The sequence below is a fragment of the Poecilia reticulata genome, linkage group LG1 (genome assembly GCF_000633615.1).
Source record: "Poecilia reticulata strain Guanapo linkage group LG1, Guppy_female_1.0+MT, whole genome shotgun sequence".
Lineage (NCBI taxonomy): Eukaryota > Metazoa > Chordata > Actinopteri > Cyprinodontiformes > Poeciliidae > Poecilia > Poecilia reticulata.
Genome location: NC_024331.1, coordinates 6601652 through 6618698, shown reverse-complemented (window position 1 = coordinate 6618698; position 17047 = coordinate 6601652). Strand labels below are relative to the sequence as shown.

At 37.8% G+C, this 17047-nt stretch overlaps 2 protein-coding genes across 2 annotated transcripts in view; both read left to right on the top strand.

Annotated features, from left to right (window-relative positions):
• The window catches only part of LOC103462487 (histone H2A-like), a 1752-nt gene extending 1350 nt beyond the window's left edge, over positions 1–402 (top strand). The window contains exon 2 of the mRNA XM_008405324.1: positions 4–402. Within this exon, the coding sequence (XP_008403546.1) occupies positions 4–348 (345 nt within the window). The 3' untranslated portion in view covers positions 349–402. The remainder of the gene's footprint in view (positions 1–3) is intronic.
• A 3218-nt stretch (positions 403–3620) lies between these two features.
• Positions 3621–16726, top strand: LOC103473109 (sialoadhesin-like). Its single transcript, XM_008423108.2, has 12 exons — positions 3621–3861; positions 3953–4177; positions 4381–4641; positions 6674–6934; positions 11030–11125; positions 13426–13779; positions 13891–14115; positions 14826–15092; positions 15438–15695; positions 15776–16033; positions 16132–16392; positions 16554–16726. The coding sequence occupies exons 1-12, from the start codon at positions 3621–3623 to the stop codon at positions 16637–16639; spliced, it is 2793 nt and encodes a 930-aa protein (XP_008421330.2). The 3' UTR covers positions 16640–16726.
• The last annotated feature ends 321 nt before the right edge of the window (positions 16727–17047 follow it).

Genomic DNA, 17047 nt, shown 5'->3' with positions numbered 1-17047 from the left:
AAGGCCAAGACTCGCTCCTCCCGCGCAGGGCTGCAGTTCCCCGTGGGCCGTGTCCACAGGCTGCTGCGCAAAGGCAACTATGCGCAGCGTGTTGGTGCCGGAGCCCCCGTCTACCTGGCGGCCGTCCTGGAGTATCTGACCGCTGAGATCCTGGAGCTGGCTGGAAACGCTGCCCGCGACAACAAGAAGACCCGCATCATCCCCCGTCACCTGCAGCTGGCCGTCCGCAACGACGAGGAGCTCAACAAGCTGCTGGGTGGAGTCACCATCGCTCAGGGTGGAGTGCTGCCCAACATCCAGGCGGTGCTGCTGCCCAAGAAGACCGAGAAGGCCGCCAAGGCCAAGTAGAGCTGCTGGCCGCCAACACTGCTGGACCACAGACCCACAAAGGCTCTTTTAAGAGCCACTCACCTGGAATCTTTAGAGCGATACACTCCTATAAGATTTTTTTTTATTTCTTTTATGGATAATGTTGGCTAATAACCTACATTCAATATTAAATCATTTCAGAAATATTATGCATTTATTTAGAATAACAACTCCAATGTTTTTTGGGGTTTTTTTCGATTCAAAGCATCTAAATTACTTTTGAACTGAGAAACTTTTCTCTTTTATACATGTTTGTTTTCCTTTATGTTGCAGACTAGATAATTGAGCTAACTGAGCATTAAAATATTTTCCAACCTGAGACTTTTCATGTCCTAAAATGTCTGTGTTCTGGTAAAACCTGTTCTTGAAAACAAGATGAAAATTTCAATGTGAGTCTCATCATTTTATTATTACCATAGAACAAAATCACTTGATTTAATAAATAATTCATACAAACAAACCACACAGTCATCTTCTTCAAGATAAGGGTGTGGGGGAGCTTTTTAACTTAATATAAATACATGGTTAACATTTGAAATTAAATAGCCACGTTTATTAATACAAAATATACAATAATGACATAAACAGTGACATGTAAGTGTGAACAATTCACCAGAAAATTCTGAGTAATTATGCTCAAATTTGCATAAATGTCAGGTCATAAATTGTAGAAATCTAAGAAACGAATTATAATCTGAAGTTTCTTTTTTTAAATCCAAAATTACACAGTGGTGTGTGAGATGTCATCTATCTGCAAGGGAAACAGCATGCTTCTTATGCTAACTACAACACAAACATATTTGTGTATGAGTGAGAGTGATTCTGAAGTATCTGTGAAAATTGCCTGGTTTTTCTCAGTAAGTTCTAACTTCCTGGTCTAATTGTTGTCTCCTCTCTAACTTTACTCTTTCTATTGTGTGTACAACAACAACTCTTTTCAATTTGTGAATCGCAACAGCGAGCACAACATATGCACCGAAATGAATGACAACTGCTATTACTTCTGGCATTATTTTCAGTCACATTTAAAAAACCAGCATGTTAATACAACCTTAGATTACCATAAATCTCATTTAGCATCTGGTAGGAATTAATGTCAGAACTACAGGTACCAGCGGATGTGCAACCTTGTTATTTTCTTTGCTAAAATTCAAACAGTGTGAAACTAACTGGGCTATTTTAGCTGCTCTGTACAAACCACAGGCCACAGAGGAAATGTGACTCTACCATCAGTGCTGTAGAATCATTTATGATCATCATTTATCACTTCCAGAAGACGTGAAGACATCACAAAAATAGATGGAAGGAAAAGCCATGCGTTGGACTGCAGTGACCGCGTTACTTCTCGCATTTCTCTCCATGTCAGGTACTGTGTGTGTTTTACTCCTTTATCAGTCCATTAAGTATTTATTGGGATGTGGAGAACATCATGGAGTCATGTATAGCAGGCTACTGACAGAAATGGTTTGGCTGAAGTCGGTTTGCTTATGCAGAAGAACTCATGTTTTTTTGTTGTTGTTGTTTTTCTCTTGTGAAAAAATTCTCCTGAAGCCATGTAGTTGTCTGCAAAATGCCTTGTTTTTTTTTTTGTTTGTTTTTATTGCACAACCTCAGAAATCTTTGGAAACATGAACACTATGTGATTKTAATTACTGGGTTTTATTGTTAATTCAAATGTTGAAACATGAAAAAGTGTCTTGCATCTATTCATAATGTTCTTAAATGTTAGAGATGCGGATAGTATCAGATGTGAATTATTAACGTGAATGGTATTACTGAATAATGCGTTAGGGATAAGAGGGGAGGGGATCAAAATAAGTTCATACTTATATGGTACATATGTGGTATATGTGGTAAAAATGAATAAATTGCAGATAAATCTGCAGTAAGGTACTTCAAAAAATTTACAAATTACGTTTTTAGCAATTTTTATGACAAAACAGAGGATTTCCTTTTTACCTACATTTGTTAGTCCAATTCCACAGTCAACTCTGTGATCCTGCTGAATTTCATTGATAATTTCTACTTATTTATTGTGCTCAAATATAAATTGGAACACTTTTTCCAGCCATCCATTTTCTTTGCACCCTTACCAGGAGTTGCTGGTGCCTGTCACCAGCTATCGTTACAGGCGAGAGGTGGGGTCACCCTGGACAGGTCGCCAGTCTGTCGCAGGTCAACACAGAAACAGACAGGACACACAACCATACACACACACACTCACACCTAGAGACAATTTAGAGAGACCAATTAACCTGACAGTCATGTTTTTGGACTGTGGGAGGAAGCCGGAGTACCCGGAGAAAACCCACAACGCACAGGGAGAACATGCAAACTCTGTGCAGAAAGACCCCAGGCCAGGAATCAAACCCAGAAGCCCAACACATTTTGCCCTTAAAAAAAAAAAAAGAAGTCAGAAACAGTGAAGGAATGTGGCTTGAACGTCCTAAAGATGTAAAAAAAAATTGCCATATTATATATATATATATATATGTTTATTTATTGTTTATTTTTTATTATTCCTTAACCCAGTGTCTACAAAATCTCTCTTGGGTTTATGATTGGAARGCCATGAAGAAGTCTAACATTTTGCATCGGAAACTCTCTTTACATAATTTTTTTTTCGCATGTATTGTAAGAAACTCCTCAAACTGTTTCTGTCTTCAGACTCAGTCAGTTTGTCATCTGTGGGTGTGACAGTTAGAAAATATAGGAGACTGTTGCTTGGTGATAGCTGATAATTGTTTTTATAACTTTGTTGTTGTTAACCACATTGCTCAAAATACACTATGTGCTAACTATGTGCAGTGCAAGCTTTTAATGAACTCCAGGTTTCATAAGACAATATCTGCCCTGCTCTGGATCTGCATGACCTCTTAAGGTGTCTGTGCCCGATGCAGCACATGCAAGCAACACTTTGTGAGGTAGCACCACCCGTCTAAAACTCCAAAACAGATCACTCTTGAGAAAGTATTTCCATCCACTTGGTTCCAAGCACTAATATTAAAACACATACACAAGTGACTCATATCAGCAAAAAGGAAAAATATAACCAAATCTATTCATCAACATGCTTACTGGGTTATACATTTTTGTCCTGTTTGTTGATCTCATTGTGATTCTTTTGTTGCCGATGCGTTGCAGAGATCAGGGGTCAGAACAGCTGGAGCGTGACCTACTCTCCCTCACAGATCTGCGCCATAAAAGGCTCATCGGTGCATTTGCAGTGCAACTACACACATCCAGACACAATGGGGGATACAGTTCTAGAAGTTAGAAACCTAATATGGTTCACCAAAGGGGAAAATATTGCTCCTGTGGATCTGAAAGATGACCAAGATTACGCAGGACGCATAGAGTATAAACATGGCTGCACCGTGGCTATCAGGGACGTACGAGAGAGTGACTCTGCTGTCTACAAGTTCAGGTTCACAACCAATAACCAAAGAGGAAAATACACCGGCTCGCCGGGGGTCACTTTGTCAGTCTCTGGTAATATTTCCTGTTTTAATTTTACTTTGTTTATTTTAGTGTGTTGAATGATCACATGGTTTTAGTTTCTGATGTGTTCTCTTGAATTCAGCCGTCGAGCTGCAAGTGATCAAATGGGAGCGCAGACAGAACGGCACTCTGGCAGAGATGACGTGCAAAAGCAAATGTCTGCCTGACCTACATCCTTACATCTGGATCAAGAACGGGCAGGACGTTTTGATGCAGACCTCCTCGTCTTTTTCATACATGTTTTCTGACGCCGACCGCATTTCTTGCGCTGCAGCAGGACACAGGAATTTCCCGTCTCCGTCAGTGTGTCAGTTGAGTTTTACACATTGCTTTGAAGATTCATGTTGGTGATGTAACGTGTTGTTCAGTTTGAAGAAAGCATCTCATAAAACAACTCTATTGACTCAATACAAGAGAAAATTAACATTTTGTTGTTCAGTAAAAACTAGTGCTAGAAATTATATGTTTGGCATTACAAAGCACTACAGTAGTTTGTGTTTTCTATTCCAGACATGCCGAATCTTCCCTCTGTGTCGATGAGTTCCTCTGGTCACATTGTGGAGGGCAACCCAATAACTCTAACTTGTTCCAGTGATGCTAATCCAGCAGCTACATACACCTGGTACAAGAAGGACGCTTCTGCTTCTCTCAGCAAAGGCTCACAACTCGTCTTCAAGTCTATCCAATCCTCTGACTCTGGAGAATATTATTGTAAAGCTGAGAACGTCCTGAGAATAAGGGCATCTAAAGTCGTCTTCATTGACGTAAAATGTAAGTAAGTAAAATATTTTTGCCGGGCTTGTGGAGGTTGTCTCAACTTACTCTTAAGAGTGTTGACTTAGGGTGCATTCACACCAGTCCGGTTGATTCGGGGAGGTGTGAATATGCAATCAAACTCCAATGGGGACCCAAAAAGGGAACTTTGGTCCACCTAAAGTCCTAGGGCTCAGTTCAAGTTGAAGTGAGCTTTGTTGCGGTTCATATGTGGACGCAAGTGGACAGCAGAACACTCGGAAAGCAGGCAGCGAATTACAGCTCAAAGCATTCTGGGTCAATAGAGCCAAAATGATTGCACAAGTCTAGTACTACAGGGAGAAATGGCTCGTGTTTTTTTGTTGTTGTTTTTTTAATACCACAGACAAAAGAGAAGTTCTACAACCTCTAAAATTGGACGCAACTTCATTTTTGGTTGCAGTTTGTGAAGAAGGAAGTTGCACTGGTCTTCTTTGGAGGTTTTCGTGACAGTCCCTTCCATAGTTCTTGGCGCCACCACAGGCGAGGAGGTGAACAGGTTGTTCAATCAGTTTTAATGTTTGACGTAGTGCAGCAGGCTGCACAGTGGTGCAGTTGATAGCACTGTTGCAGTGCAACAAGAAGGTTCTGGGTTCGATTCCCAGCTCCGGTCTTTCTGCATGGAGTTTGCATGTTCTCCCTGTGCATGCATGGGTTCTCTCCTGGTACTCCGGCTTTCTCCCACAGTCCAAAAACATGACTGTCAGGTTAATTGGTTTCTCTAAATTGCCCCTAGGTGTGAGTGTGTGTGCATGGTTGTTTGTCCTGTGTGTCTCTGTGTTGCCCTGTGACGGACTGGCGACCTGTCCAGGGTGACCCTGCCTCTCGCCCAAAACACTAGCTGGAGATAGGCACCAGCAACCCTCCCGACTCCACCAAGGGACAAGGGTGTAAAGAAAATTGATGGACGTAGTGTAGCATGAAAGCAAGCCACAGCAGCTGAAAATATAACAAACCTTGCAATTTTAGTCCCCATACAAACCAAGTTGACTGGGGACCAATGTTTTCACACCTTTTTTCAAGCGTGAAAACACTGTGCCAGTAAAGGTATATTTGAGCGACTCTGCTAAAGTAACTACATGCATTTCTGTCTTGACACCTGCCACCCCTCTTCCTATGTCACCTAGAGCGATTCAGCTGACACTTGCAAACGTTTTTGTTGTTTCTGGAGGCAGCAGTGGAAAAAGCTGTAAAGCAGAACTTCAGTTCACCAACAAACTGTGAAAGCAAGTAGTATCAAAGAGGATTTTGTAGAAAAATCTCCAAAGATTGTCAAAAACTGTAAGTTTGGCTGCCATCGGTGGCAGTTGTGCAGTTTGAGATGATTTGGTGGTTTTGAGTTAGAGTAAATAAGTTGAAGTAATGCAGGGTGCTTCCAGAGAGGAACCAGTGTTTGGTTTGGATCTGTTTTCAGTTGCACGCCGCGCTCAGTAGAGGGTAGTGTGTGCTTTCTTTTTCTGGTCGCTAGAGAAGTTTCTAGAAGCGTTTCTAGCAGCAAAGTTGAAAGAAGATGTACGCCGAGAGGTTCTTTTCTTAACCCCTCCAGGATAAAGCGGCCAGTGAGGTAAATCATTTGTATTTTACGTGTTAATGTGGAAGTAGAATGAATTTGTGAAGAATTTGTAGAGTTTCTGTTAGCCACGTGAGTTTAAAGGTGACGGAGTGCGTCTATTTTTTTTTGTAAGTCAACGTACTGTGAATGTTTTGCTATTTAATATTATTTATCTGTTCTCTATGAGAATGTCTTTCTGAATAAAAATTTCTTTTATGTGCTTTTTTTTGGACGGCATTGTTAGACACAGGTGTCTAATTATTAAATGTCATCAAAAACAAATTACAATTTGGCTCCCAAAATGCTCCAAGTTAGCAACACATCAGTTTTGTGACCAGGGAACAGCCCTTCTGTACAACTGCTCCCATAGACAATTATGAGCAAATGATTTAGTTTTGCCCAAAACCCATTATCAGAAATCTCCTTAAGTTTTGAAAGTCTTCATGTTTTTCCTTCCAGACTCACCAAGGCTTCCTTCTGTGGCATTAAGACCCTCTGGTGAAATAGTGAGGGGAACCTCTGTGGACCTGATTTGTTCCAGTGATGCTAATCCAACAGCTAAGTACATCTGGTTCAAGAAGAACAATCCTGGGCCTCTGAGCAACGACTCGCAACTCGTCTTTGAGTCTATCCATTCGTCTGACTCTGGAGAGTACTACTGCACATCAGAGAATATGCTGAACCAAGTGACATCTGAAGGCATTTTTATTGATGTGAAATGTAAGTGACTGAAAAATAAAGTTCAAAGCGACCAACCTAAACTCAGGAAAATTAGTTTTCACAGCTTGCAAGTAAAACGTTATGATCACGCCTCTCCTCAGACCATATTTTACAAACATTTATAAACGTCAGTCAAGTAGTCGTGCTAAAAGTATAAAATTGTGGAACATAAGCAAGAAATAAGCATATTTTTCAGGAGCAGTTAGGTTGTTTTCACAATTGGACACTATTACCAGTGTTGCCAAACACTCATACTCTAGCTTAAGCTAAAAAAAAGAAAAAAAGATTGACACAGAGGTTATCCAAATGCTAAAATGATATTTTTTCTCGCTCTCTTTCAGATCCACCGAGCTTCCCCGTTGTTTCACGTAGTTTTTCAGGTGAAGTAGTGGAGGGAGACTCAGTGACTTTGGSTTGTAGCGCTGATGCTAATCCAGCAGCTACTTACATGTGGTACAAGGAGCATGAAGCCAATCCTCTCATCAAAGGCCCAAAACTAGTTTTCAGGTCTGTTGAGTCGTCTGATTCTGGAAAATATTTCTGCGCAGCTGGGAACGTTCTCCAAACGACAACTTCAGACAGCATCTTAATCGACGTGGAATGTAAAAAATAGTTTTCCTTTAAATAAGATGTACTATTATATGCATGAAGCTTCTTGCTATCTCAAAAAGATGGCAAAAAATTATCATGCACACTGTTGCTAAAATGTCTAAGTATTTCAAAATGCCTCAATTAAACAAATAGAAAACAGTTCTTGCCAAAGCAAAAACATTTCTGGCAATTTCTGAGTTTCAAAAGTAAAAGAAAAAAAAATCCACCTCAAGAAGAATAAACTAATCTGTATGGTTATATTTCTCTGGTTTTGTTACATTTGCTGGCAAATAGTTGACGCCAAGGTTTCACCTGAGTAACAACAAAGACATTATTTGACTTTGATTCCTCCAAGCGAAATATTTACATGCCACAAATGTCTCTAGTTTCTAAGATCCTCCTTATGACTGCATGAATTCTCCTTTTATCCAGATGCTCCAAAGCTTCCCCTGATCTCGTTGAGTCCGTCTGGTGAGATCATGGAGGGCATTTCACTGACACTGAGCTGCAGCAGTGATGCAAACCCAGCAGCTAATTACACCTGGTTCAAAGAAAATGAGAAAACGCCTCAAAGTTCAGGACAAAATCTCACCATCACAAATATTGGCCGACAGCACTGTGGACTTTACTACTGCGAAGCTCACAACAGCAGAGGAAGTCACAAATCTGCCATACATATTACTGTTGCAGCAAGTAAGTCAGCAAAGACATCCATTTCTGTTGTCTATCTATTGTGATGGCATGTCCATTTCTGTTTACACTTTGTGTTTATATTCCTATTTTCCATTAAAATATTGCTTTGTCTAATTTTTTAGGGAACAGAAACATGACGTTCAAGATAATGAACATCACAAAGTTGGCTGCAGCCGCATTGCTGATGATGATTCTTCTGTTTGTTGTTTCTCTTTGGACGAGGTAATATCAGCGAAAACTTGTATGTTCTGACCTATAAGTACTGTATATACTTTCACCCGTTTGTTATTGAAATACTGGATTTGCTTGACTCAGGAAGAAGAAACCAACTGACGTAAAAACTGAATCGAAGGAACATGTGGAGAACATAGAGGTAAGATCCTATTTGATCAAATAAAAAACAATTTATATATTAATAGGTTAAACTTGATGCACTGCTGGTAGAGACTCTTGCTCATTGAGCGATGATCATCATAAGCTCAGGTCAAGGCAAGTGGACTTTGATTTCGTTTCTTCAGTCCTGAAGATGGTTGGAAGCAACAGGCTCATAAATATTCAGAGCAATAAAGGAAAAAATGCCATTCTGTCCTCCCTGTCTCGTTAGTTTATGCATCTTTTGGCATCATTTCCTGACCTACAACTTATAAGCCTGTTGCATCAAACCATGTTTAGAAATGAAGACGCCTTTTTCACGAGAGATGAAACATATTTAAGGAACGAGAGAAGACGTCCAAATGCCATGCGAGATAAAAAACTTAAAATAGCGTCATTGGAGCTAATGTAATGCCTTTGATGACGGCGTAAACAGCTAAATGTATTTTAATGAACAACCCTTTTCATTCTCACCATTTGATTCCCATTTATAGCTGGACTTGTGTCCTGAATATGAGAACATCTCAACCTTGAGAGCCTTTATTGCATCGCAGGAGGAGAGAGAGAAGCAAACCAACCCAACGTGAAATCAAGTTAAAACTTCATGCTTAGATGGACAGGATTCAAATTCATGGTAAAATGAGATCTGAACCAAACGATGATGTCTGATGGCAGAAATAAACATTTTCAAACAGTGGCTGTTGTATGTCAGTTTGACGTTTCACAGGTTTATACTATGGAAGTGTCCAGTTGTTGCCATCTAGTGGCCGAATTTAGTTACGACATTTAAGAGTCTTGTTTTTGGTGTCATAAAAAGCAGACCAGGCAGGAGAAAACAAAGCATGATGGTTTTCTCAGCAACACTGCAACTGCGATTCAGTTGGTCGTTGAAAGCACTGTTATGTATTTGCAATGGATTGTTTGTTGATTAAGAATAACTTAGCCATTTGTAAGAAAGCAGTACTTCTTTTATAAGAGCTTTTACAGCCTTGAACTAAATATTTTCTCTGGAGCAAATTTATTGCTCTTTAAACTGCTGTATTGTTTGCTACTGTGTATTATTTCTGAAAGTTTGTATGTTCACGTCTCAGTTTTACCTTACTCCAACTGGCTTCAGCAGAGAGACAACGTAAGAACCTCTTGTCTGTGTGGTCATCCTCTACATTAAATGTTGTTTCTCCTAAATGCATCTCATGTAGAACACGGCCAGCGAGTGCTGCATAAGAATAATAAAATCTGTAAATAAATATGACCACATGTAGAAATGTTCAGATGTTTATAGCAGGTGTTCTAACAAAAATATCCAACCTGTCGATGTGTGCTACCTGAAACATGCAGACCAGTTACATCACTTTGAGAATCAGCTTGTCCAGTTGTCCTTCCTGTGTGAGTTTTCTGTTTCTGTGTTTAAAGTAAATGTTGCCTGAGTTGGATCTGTAGTTCTAACTTAACGACTGTTAGCTTCACAAGCTACGCTGTTCTACTGTGAACAAGAGAGAAATGTTGTTGTTCAGTAGATGAGTCTCCATTGACCAAATAATTGTGATTTGACATTTTGAAAATACATTTGCTTAAAGGAAACATGCCAGTTTTCAAAAACTAAAAAGTTTTGGCACCTCGGATGAGATTTCTTTTTCTTTTTTTTTTTTTTCAAAATTGGTTTATTTCACAAAAATGTAATGGAACCACTTTTTTTTTTGGCAACAAGAAAGTCACATGATCAACAACCACTGGCACAAACCATGAAGAAGAAAACAGGAAGTAGTAGGAGGATGATGGCTTTTAACAACTTTTCTCGTGGCCAAACTTATTCAGACATGATTTTAATTTCGCTTCTTATTAGATGGAAACATTGCAATTACAAAGTTGTGTTTTTTTGACATGAGTGGAATATTGACAACGTTTAGTGTCCATTTACAGCTGGTGTCTGACATGCATCATGATGTTTTATCAATCTAATGTTACAACATTTGTGAACAATCAGGATTTTATGTGTGAAGGTTGATGGGTGTGTTCACTGACAAACTTTATTTACCATATTTGGCCATTTATTTTGCATTGCAACTACAGTCGGGGCTCCCTGATTTTGATTGTGTGTCATATATAAAGATGTTAAAACAATATTTACTTGCCCATGTTTCTTCATTAGTTTGTGTAATTTGGGAGATGTGTTAAACAATTAAAAATATATCAGCATTATTATTTATATACGACATTTCTTGTTTTCTTTAGATCAGAGTTGAATTACACAGCAGAATATTTTTAAATTCTTCCCGTTTTTCTACAACCTATCTGCTACCATCATGTGTCGCCATTAGCCGCTCACCACACAGATAAGAGGAGGGAAACGGAGCTTCTTCTCAACTTCTTCATCTCATTTGCATAAAGTTCTGTGTGAAAATAACTTCCTGTTACTTTGTTCTGCAGACTAAAGTTGAGTCTCTGCCATTTTTCTGTCATGTAAAGAGATGAAAGCAGCAGCTATGAGTTTCTCAGCAGTGATMCGTGGAGTTATTGTCCTTCTGATGGCAGCAGGTAAAGAGCAGGAAACTTTATTTTACACTTCAAACATTTAGATTTCAGATTTTATGAAGTAAGAAAAAAATCTGAATTTAAAGCATCTAGACAAAATTATTCCGGGGAAAAAATGTATTGATTACAATATATTTAGGAATGTTTGTGTTGTAAAGTTAAGACTGAATAAAGGTTATAAATAATCTGCATAGACTTTTTTAGACTATTAAAAAGTCCTGACAGATTTTTATAAAGTTTTTCCAAAGATAGACTTTATGTGTGTCAGTCGTCTTTGATAATATTTAATAATCTCTGACTGGATGGATGATTAAAGACAAATATTTTTAAAATTCACTGCATGAGCTTCCTCTAAGTGTTTCATGTTTTAGATTAGATCTTTGTCGTGTTGCAAGAAGTTTAATGAGGAAATGACTTGATGAAAACCTTTTCAGCTAAAATGAGGAATTTTGTTGAATTCTTTTAGGAAAAGTAAATATTTTTAAAACTTTTCTAACACTTGAAGTTTAATTTATAAATAAGCATTTCATGCACATTCATTGTAAATAAGAAATAATCTTAGTTTGACTAAAAGAAATGAGGAGAATCTGTTGTGTGTTTTTGACCTTGAGGTCATTTTAGAACCTGAAACAGAAATGACTTCACTTTTGTACTTTAGCAAAAACTTGCATGGATTTTCCTACTAACTTGTGATGAATGATTAAATCCAGAAAACAAAACATGCACACAAAGCATTATGCAGTGATAATGTGCATAGTGAACACATTTACTCTGAACATCCTAATAAACATGAAATTTAGTGGAAATGAAAGAACAAACTCCTCAGTTCACACAGACAGACAGAAATAAGTCGTGTTTTGTTTCTTGAGCGTAAAAGAGGAACTTTTACTGTGAGGGAAGTTTTAGACAAATGTCAAAATGAGGCATATGAAAACACAGTTTACAAGAAAAACATTTCTAAGAAAACATGCCAGTAAATAAATCTAAACAGGCTCCAGTGACAGAATGACAGCTGCCTGTTTCTTCACAGCTGCTAAAACTCAGTCAGGATCTTAGTGGAAAGAGTTCACTGTAAACTGGGCTTTAACTTTGGGCCAGTTCAACTGAACTTTAAGGTCATCTGATGAATCTGGCTGCCATTCAGATTTTTTGGGGCTCAATAAAATATTATTGAATATTAAATACTGAACAGAAAACAAGCTGCTGACTAGTTGAGTCTGGATTAATCTGACAGTCACTTTGTGGTCAGATGGTGAAAGAAAACAGCAACAAGAGAATCATTATGTGGAAACATCGTCTGCAGCTCCAAACACAGAAGGACTGACTTTAAATCATCCTAGGAGATTTTCTTCAGCTTTACATTGATGCATCTATAATAATAATAATAATAATAATAATAATAATAATAATAATAATAATAATAATAATAATATCTTCAGCTTTACATTGATGCATCTATAATAATAATAATGATAAAGCTGCTGTTATTATTCCTAACCACATGGTTGATACCAGAGACAGGCTGAGGCCAAATATAAACAATGGATTTAAAATTGTTCTGTTAGTTCATTGAAGTTAAGAATCACCATTAAGATGTTTTATACTTTCAATATTGATAGATTAACCCATTTAAAATGCTGGTCCATTTAATTTAGGATTTCAAGGAATTACAATTTGAGGCTTGAAGTTTTATAATTTTTTATATTTGAGTTCAGTTCAATAATCATCTCATCAATTAATAATCAATTATCAGTTATTGCTTTTATATTCAGTTAATTAAACTCGACTCTCCCAGATTCCACCAGATCTGAACTGAATCCTGTTAATGATGGTGATGCTCTTCACAGGAGGAGGGGCCACAAGTTAAATTCTGCTTAAGGCCCATAAAACTAGAACTGGCCCCAGATGATTGTTTTAATAAGCACTGATGATATTATAATATATTGATATATAGATTGTTCATCATGCAGAGTACAGTTATTCTTACAATACTAACAGTTTTCCAGTTTTCTTTCTAGGTGTCAACAAGTTGAGAGGTGTAGAAAGAGTCGTGGTTTCACTAACATTCTCTGTTAGTTCATTATTGATATAAACTTTGATTATTGATTTTAACTTAGTGTGGAAACTCAAGAGCACATAAATGTTTGATGTTTGCAGCCTTTGTAGACGAGACCCCGGATTCTTCAAATGTTCAAAGATTTTAGCAGACAGATTATTATCATTTTGAAAATGTATTTAAGATTCATTAAAATATGTTTACATAAACAGTTTACCTAAGATTTGTTTTGTCTTTTTTCTTCCAGATGTTTGTGGTCAGGATGGCTGGGGTGTGACCTATGGTCCTTCCATTTGTGCCCTAAAAGGATCAACAGTGGAAATGAGCTGCAACTATACTTACCCAGACACATACAAAAATGCACAGATTGTTATAAAGGAAACATTTTGGTTTACAAAAGTGAGTAATGGAAATTATGTGGCACTGAAAGGTGACACAGACTATTCAGGTCGTGTGGAATATCCATGCACAAAAAAATACTGCAATCTGAAAATCTCTAATGTGAAACAAACTGACTCAAAAGAGTACAAGTTCAGGTTCACAACAAACCATCCAGATGGAAAATACACTGGTTCACCTGGAGTCTTTTTATCTGTCACAGGTAATAACTATTTAAGTCAGTTGGTTTTAAGATGTTGCAAATATTACAGTTTAACCTCGAAATAAATATATTTGTGTAATTTTCACAAAATTATGCTTTTTGTCCTCATAGACCCACAGCTGCAGGTGAAGGTAAACGGGTTAGACGATCCAACCAGGATCCAGCTGACATGTCACACTGACTGTCAGCTGCCTCGTCCAGTTTCCTACGTCTGGTTGGAGGATGAAACACCAATCACAACAGAGAATAATAATCTGTTCCTGTCCTCATTTAACACCTCACACAGATATCAATGTGCCATAAAAGGTTATGATCATGTTCCATCTCCTGCAGTGTGTAAGTTTGTACCTCTTCACCTGGCAGGTTTAGATCTAAAAATATTTTAATTCACCCAAGAAATTTGTTATATTTGACAGGCATCTCTCAAAAGATCAAAACATTGTACATTTTTGCGATTTCTGATTGGAAAATAAAAACATCTGCTTTTATCTACAAAAATGTCAGATCAAAATCAGTTTCCACTTCAGTGAGGTTATAGCAATAAAACGTGTCTCGGCACAAACCTTTCACACATCTCCACTAAATAATTGATTATTTATCTCTGGTAATAAGTTGCAAGTCTTTGAGGTTGGAGAGCCTCTTTCCCATCACCCTAATCTGTTGCTCTTTCCACATATTTTCCATCAGATTCCCATTGCAGCCTGAAAGTATTCAGTGATTTGCTTTTWCATTATTTCCAATGTTACAGTCACATTTCAAATTGTGTTACAATAATCTCTTTCCTCAAAATGCTGCACATAAATATCTCATTACATTAAAGASTAAAAAAGCTTTTGAGACTTTAGAAAAAATAAAAATCCTGAATTTAAGAAACCAAGAAATTACAATATAAGTGCTCACAGTTGTAGCTACATTTTGAATGTGATGCCACAAGTTTAATACATTTATCTCCACATTTTTGTAAATTTATTGATATTTGTGATTCTGAGTTTCAAGTTGCAAAGTCATGAGCTTCATCTGATGTATTATTCTCATGTTTTCTCCAGATGCTCCACTGAACACCGCTCTGTCAGTGACGCCCTCAGAAACTGTTGAAGGCTCTTCAGTGACTCTGACCTGCMGCAGTGATGCTAATCCAGCAGCTAAATACAACATTTACAGGGTGAATGAAGGTCAACATGGTCAACTTCTCAGAACAGAAAAACAATCAGTCTTCAGCTCCATCCAGGTCTCTGATACTGGGAGATATTACTGTACAGCTGGAAATGACCTGGGAAGCCAAACGTCTCCAAGTATTGATATTAATGTGAAATGTGAGTAAAATACAACATAAAGTTACTGCTGATTCTGTTGAARATAAGGTTGAACATGACAGGAAGTTGAAAATGTKTTTAAAAGTCATGGCTTGAGGTAAAACTTGCTAAAGAACTGAAGTTTCMAGTGTGGCACTCAGATTTTCCTGTCTGATTTTTGAATTTTAAGATTWAAAACAGAAACTTGGGTGCTTGTCTGTTTGAAGATTAGACAGTAAAGCAGGTTTTTGTTTCATTTACTGGGTCACCAGTTCAGAAAATCAGCCATAGACTTTTAATATAACTGTAATATAATTTGAAACATACAAATCCATCTTCAGGCCTTCATTTTGTTTCCTCACTCAGACGGTCCAAAGAGCTGCTCTGTGTCGGTGAACCCCTCTRGATCAATAGAGGAGGGTAACCCAGTGAATCTGACCTGCAGCAGTGATGCTAACCCAGCAGCTAGCTACAACTGGTACAAGGAGAATAAAATCATTCTTACTGGATCSAAGGTTTATCATGTCGCCGCTGTCGGCTCAGAGCACAGAGGAAACTACGTTTGCAAGGCTCAGAACCAGCATGGAGAACRAAACTCTTCATCTCTGTTTCTAGATGTTCTCTGTAAGTTTTCATTTTTCTATATCAAGAAGTATTTCCATTTCATTYATGTTTAGTAAATGTCTACTTATTGTTTTTGTCAGATGCCCCAAAGGTTCCCTCTGTGTCCATAAGTCCTTCAGGTGACATCCTGGAGGGAAACTCAGTGAATCTGACCTGCAGCAGTGATGCTAACCCAGCAGCTAGCTACAACTGGTACAGGGGAAAAGACAACAAACTCATGGAATCAAATAAAAATCTCATCTTCAACTCCATCAATTCACATGATTCTGGGCAATATTACTGCACAGCCACAAACAACAGGGGACAAAAGAACTCAAGTGTCAGTGTTAATGTTACATGTAAGCAGTAGCACGTTAAGCAATGTCTTTCACTTAATAACTTTATATGTTGGCATTATTATAAAGATAACAAACAYAACTCCTACTTTTTCTTGCAGATGCTCCCAGACCTCCTTCAGTGTCTCGGAGTCCGTCTGGTGACATCATGGTGGGAAAATCAGTGACTCTGACATGTAGCAGTGATGCTAACCCAGCAGCTAGCTACAGTTGGTTCAAAGAGGGAGAAAAGGCACTAAAAGCTTCAGAAAAAAGCTTCACCATCACCAACATACAAGAAGAACACAGTGGGAACTATTACTGTAAAGTCCAGAACAAGCTAGGACAGCACAACGCCACTCTATCTGTGACTGTTGTGGCAGGTAAACGTTTCTCATTTAAATAATCAAATTACCTTTATGTTAGGTATAGATAGCGTGCAAACTGTGGGTTAAACCGAGGATACCCAATAAAAACTAGAGTAGAATTTTATTTTGTTGAATCACTAAAAATTTCAGTGACTAAATGTGTGTTTTTTTTTCAGTGCCATTAATGTATGTACTCATTGGAACTATTGCTTCTATTTTGCTGATCATGATATCCCTCCTTGTCTTCTTAATATCGAGGTAAATTAATCTTTTTTTTTCGCTTCATATTTCTTACATCTAAAGTTTCCATAAAATGTATTCACCTTTCTGGTTGCCTTAACCTTTTTAACGTTTGCACAAATCAATCATGATCAAGAAAATTCGGCTTTTTCACAAATAAAACAAAACAAAAACCTTAAATGTCAAAGTGAAAACTGATTTCTAGAAAGTAATGACAATAAATTAAAAACATAAAATGCGCTTGTGTAAATATTCACCCTGTTAAAGTGGCAGATTGAATTCAACCGAGGTCCGGCCAATTGGGGCTAGCAGCCTTACAATGAAACATACAAATCCAAATCAACAATGAGTGATTGTGTCTTGAATGAAGACAAAAGAACACTCCAATAAATTATTGGAAAGTATCAGTCAGGAGATGGATACAAAAAAA